This window comes from Bison bison, unplaced genomic scaffold, assembly GCF_000754665.1.
Source record: "Bison bison bison isolate TAMUID 2011002044 unplaced genomic scaffold, Bison_UMD1.0 scf7180017864512, whole genome shotgun sequence".
Lineage (NCBI taxonomy): Eukaryota > Metazoa > Chordata > Mammalia > Artiodactyla > Bovidae > Bison > Bison bison.
Genome location: NW_011495066.1, coordinates 2,735,994 through 2,740,878, shown reverse-complemented (window position 1 = coordinate 2,740,878; position 4,885 = coordinate 2,735,994). Strand labels below are relative to the sequence as shown.

The window sequence follows — 4,885 nt, the reverse complement described above, 5'->3', positions numbered from 1 at the left end:
CAAAAAAAAAAAAAAAAGGCTGAAAGGTTAAAACAAAACAAAACAAAAAGTAGACCCTTACTCCCGACAAAGTGCACTTCACTCGGCTCCGAGATCTCTCTTCAGAAAGACAAAGTGAACATCGCGGTTCTGTAGCCGTGGAGTGGGCTCGGACGCGCTTCCCCGGGCGTGCGTGTGTGTGTATGCGTGCGCGCGCGCGAGCGAGCAGAACGAGCTCCCCGGCAAGGTGGACAATTCCGGGGATGGATCTGTGCGTTACTCTCTGCTTTCAGCACCAAGGTCCCATCTGCACACTGAGGACTACGAAGCGCTCTACACGAAGTCTAGAAGCCGCTCGCACTGACGAAGCGATGCGCCCACTGAGCGCTGGCAGAGGGTGCAGCGGGTGTGACTCAGGGCAGGCATGATTTCAGAGGCGCCGGCTGCCTCCTCCTCGTGGTCCCCATCCCGGGGCCTCTTCCTGATGGTTCATGGGCAGTTCTGCCTTCCTCAGCAGCTTCAGTTCATCACCACGCCCGGTATCCAGTCCGTGTCCTTGGCTTTACAGCCCCTGGCTCCAACCCGGCAACTTCCAGCCTGGTACAGGTTTACCAGGAGGCCCCCGTCAACACTTGGGAGACCCTGTGTACCAACCTCCCCGTGACGATCCTCTCATGAGCCTTTTATATCGAATCCCACCTTCACCACCCTCCAGCAGCATTTGGCTCATCAAACGCAAACCTTGTCTGGACCCCGGGCAGCTGATGCTGTGTGGACAGTGACACGTTTTCATTCGGGGAGGGGTCCAGATGGTGTTCAACTAGACCTCTGCAAACTGCATCTCAAAGTTAATCATTTTGGGGGGGGTGAGGGGGGTCAGTGATTATCCGTGGATGCCTGAGGGCGTCTGCTATCTTCAAAGGTGGGAGTGGAGATGCCAATCAAACACTGACCTTCTGAAAGTTTGAGTGTTTAGATACAGCAGAGCCTGAGAACACGCCTGACCTGTGAAGAGTGCCTGTTGGTCTTCTGCAGTCAAGGGGGTTTGAAAAACTCTCAGATCCATGGAGATAGATAGTGAGCTGAGAGAGAGGAATGCACTCTGGCTTTGGGGCTGCTCCCAGGACAATCCAACTTCTGCACAAAGGCCTAGCCATGCCTTACCGTTGGCTTCTGGGTCCATGGACAGATACCACCACCCTCCAAAACCATCCAGGCTGGTTGCTGGAACACACAAGGGCTGCCAACCTACCCACCGCCAGCCCCATCCCCGGGGGAAGACGGATGAGCCCAGAGGCCCTGCTGCTAATTTACAAGCTGGGTCAGCATGGGGTCAGGACAGCAGTAAAAGTACAAAGGTTACCTGATCCAAGGGAAAGGAAGACTCCCCTAGGGACACACAAAGCCATGTTTTAATTTTTTTTTTTTTTTTTAAAAACAGTAAAAAGATTCATTGTTTAAAAAAAAAGGGCAATTTCTCCTGACCTGCTGCCAGAGGAAGCAAACTGTGAAGATGGCCTGTGAACTGAGACACCCTACCTCTGTTAATTCACCCTCAGGACTGAAAACCTCTCTCCAATCACTTCTGTCGCTGTGAGACCCAGTGAGGTCCCGGAGGCCCCTCCAGTTGGTCAGCCCTGGAGGGACTTGGCTGAGCTGCTCCTGGTTTGGAGGGGGGTCCCCCCGCCCACGCCCACGAGTCTCAAACAAGGCGGCATTGGTGTCGTCGAGCGGGATGGTTCCGACGGCCCCCCTTCAGCGATGCTGGATCTGGGAACGCTTCTTGGGTTCGAGGGCACCCCCTTGTCCGCTGTTCTGGTCCAATGCACTGGGAAGAAAGAAACGTCCAGGTCTTCTTGGAGCAGAAAAGGGGCTGGGGTCTTCCTCTCCGGCCGCACAGACCAGCCCCAAAGCCGACCCCAGAGCTGCCCACCCGGAGTCCCCTCACTGCTTTCCACCAAGTTCAAAGTGAAGGGACCCCTCTACCTGTCTCTTCCTAAAGGCTTCTTTTTTTGTTGTTAAATAGGAATCACACAAAGCTCTCGTGTCTGAATGGCCATTTTACGATTTTAAAATTGTTTTAACATAAAAAATATCTTTTTTCTCTTCTCCAAAAATACTCCGGGCTCTTTCTCTTATAAGTCACTTTTTTTTTTTCTTCTTCCCCCTCCTTGTAAAAAGTCCCCCTTGCCCTGCCTTCTTACATAAAGCACTTATTATGCGCCGAAAGTGCCCTTGAGACTGGAAGATGGGAGGCAACTATGAGGGAGGGGGAGGGGAGGGGGAGGGGGAGGGGGGAGGGGAAGATGCAGGCCAGAAAGCACCGCATCTGAGAGGGGCTGTGTCTCTGGTGGGTGAAACAACAGCAAAGAAGCAAGACACCCAGTAACAGTCTCCACCTTGCACCCACGGCCCGCCCGCCTCCACCACCCTTCCACCCCACCAACCAAGACGACAGGATTCCAGCCCATAGAAAAACCACGGGGACAAAGGTTCTAGAAAATAGAAACTGTTGGGATTACAAAGGTACCCATTTCATCCATACAAACTGGTCTTTCGAACATCCTTGTGAGAGTTTAACTGTAGTGTCCAAATGTTTAGGGGAAAAAAAAAACCAAAAAAACAACCCATTGACGGGAGGAGTTTTTCCTCCCCTTTTGGTTTATCACAGCATTTTTTTTTCTCTTTTCATTTTGGCACAGCCTTTCCTGTTTTTTCGTTCCTCTCAACCATCGGAGCCTGTTCTGGGTGGCAATTGATCCATGCACTGAGTCAAGCTGGTGGCTTCTCGCTCCCCTGGGGCTGGACGTTTCAGGTGGAAACCATTCCTTTTCCCCGCCTTTGACAGGACTTGCGTGTGTGTTTTCTGTTTTAAACTTCTCGGTGGAGGTTATGAAAAAAAAGAAAAAAAGAAAAAATAGAGACTCCAGTGGCCAGGGATGACTTGGTCTCAAAGGACACTCCCTAAGGTCAGGTTGGCGCTGTTTCGGAGCTGACGGAATTGTGTCTGAATAGTGCTACAACCCCACACATCCACTGCTGGTCCGTCAGAATGCTCTTCTCGTGTCTGTAATATTTTTTCTGTGTGTGTTTACTTTCGCAGATCTAACACGCACACCTGGAAGGAGAGAGAAAAGCGCCTGTTATCTTGAGAGGCAACATAAGATGCCCTTAAGAGCACAGGACGGCACATGGCCTGTGGACCAAATCCGGCCCGCCGTCCACTTGTTTATAAATAAAGTTTTATTCACACAATCGAGAGGGTTCAATCAGACCAGCTCTAGCGGACAGGTGAGTGTCTAAACATCATTAGCACCCAACCCTAGGCCACAGCCGTCAATGGGTGTCACAGACCAGACCCCTACATGGTGGAGCAGATGGCAACTGAAGCCTGAGCACACAGCTCGCGTAAGGGTCGGGGGGCAGGCTGACAGCCAGCCAGCCAATGCCCTGCCCTACATCTCAGGGCAATTCCCAGTGCAGAAAGCTAGACACCTCAGGGGACCAGCAGAGGGTTACTGGGACCCAGGAGACCCGCTGAATGGAAGGTTGGGCCTTCATCACCAGAGGGTCTGGGTGGGGGCCAAAGGTTGAAGCCAAGGGTGGACCAAGTTAACTGCTCAGCCTCATCACCTGTCATGTGGTGGTCACTTCTCTGCTGTTGGGGGGAGGTCCCGAGCACCCTAAGACTTCCAGCAGCAGCCCCGGTTTCCACACCAGGTGCCAGCAACCCCCCACCCACCCCCCCCAAAAGCACTAACAACCCAAATGCCTCCAGAGACCTCCAATGTCTCCAAGGGTGCAACCGATGCAGCTGAGAACCACCAATTCCACCAGGAAAAAAACACACATCATTCAGGAAGCAAGAAGAGACATTCGCTCCCAGAGCACTGCCCAGCCCAGATGCTTCCTTCACCAACACGCGTCTCCGAGGCCTGTCACGGCCCTGGGAGTACTCCTACGTGGGTCTCAGGGGTCTGGACCGTTGTTGACCCCACCCTCCCCGAACCCTCCCTGCTCCCTGCACCGCCCCCTCTCCTGCCTGGGGAAGCCCCAGGGTGCTGCTTACGGAGCCGTCTGACGCACTGGCGCCCACTTTGTCGCCCCGGGCATTCCAGCACACCTCGAAGATGCCCCCGGTGCCTCGGTAGCTGTGGACGAGACTTCCGCTCTGCAAAGCAAGGGCGCCGTCACTCGAGAGGCGGAACGCTGGCGAGGCCACCTGCCCACCGACCCCACCTGGGGATGTCAGTCCAGAAGCTTGCAAAGCCACAGAAGCTAATAGAACTTTCAGTTAAAGGAGCTCTGGCCTCGCGGGAACATGTGACTCAGATCTGTAGCCGCAGTGTGGGGGGCATGCCTAAATGACCCTTGGCTGCCCACCAAGAGAGACAGCCTCTATGGTTTCCGCCAGGCTCACGCCTCCCGGGGGAAGGAGAAAGTCAGCAAGATTGGATACGTGCTTATATTTCAACCAGGCTTCCGTCTCACTGAGTGTTCAAGGGAGCCTCAGAATAACTCAAAGAGTTTTATGGTTTATGGGTTTAGTGGGGGAGAAAAAGGATGCAAAATGTGGGAAGCTGCTGTATATATATACAGCACAGGGACCTCAGCTCGGTGCTCTGCCATTACCTGGAGGCTTGAAGACGGGTGGGGAGAGGGAGATTCAAGAGGGAGGGGACATATGTATACATACGGCTGATTGCCTTGCTGCATAGCAGAAATCAGCTGTAAAAAAAAGCAATTATCCTCCGATTTAAAAACAAACAAAAAAAGGGGTAATCTACTTATCACCTCTGCACACCTTCGGGCTGACTGGGGGTTTCATCCTGTCCGAGAGTGGACAATGTGAGGTAGGTTCGCAGCTCACCTGTCAATTCTTGGTCAGCTGATAGAGAGTTTCCCC

The 4,885-nt window shown here is 53.2% G+C and overlaps 1 protein-coding gene across 1 annotated transcript in view; it reads right to left on the bottom strand.

The window, feature by feature from the left end:
- Window positions 1–2,037: 2,037 nt before the first annotated feature.
- TBL1X (transducin (beta)-like 1X-linked) overlaps window positions 2,038–4,885 on the bottom strand; it is a 61,396-nt gene continuing 58,548 nt past the window's right edge. The window contains exons 14-15 of the mRNA XM_010829906.1: window positions 4,049–4,150; window positions 2,038–3,097 (exon numbers count right to left, since the gene is read on the bottom strand). Coding sequence (XP_010828208.1) covers window positions 3,071–3,097; window positions 4,049–4,150 — 129 coding nt within the window. The 3' untranslated portion in view covers window positions 2,038–3,070. The remainder of the gene's footprint in view (window positions 3,098–4,048; window positions 4,151–4,885) is intronic.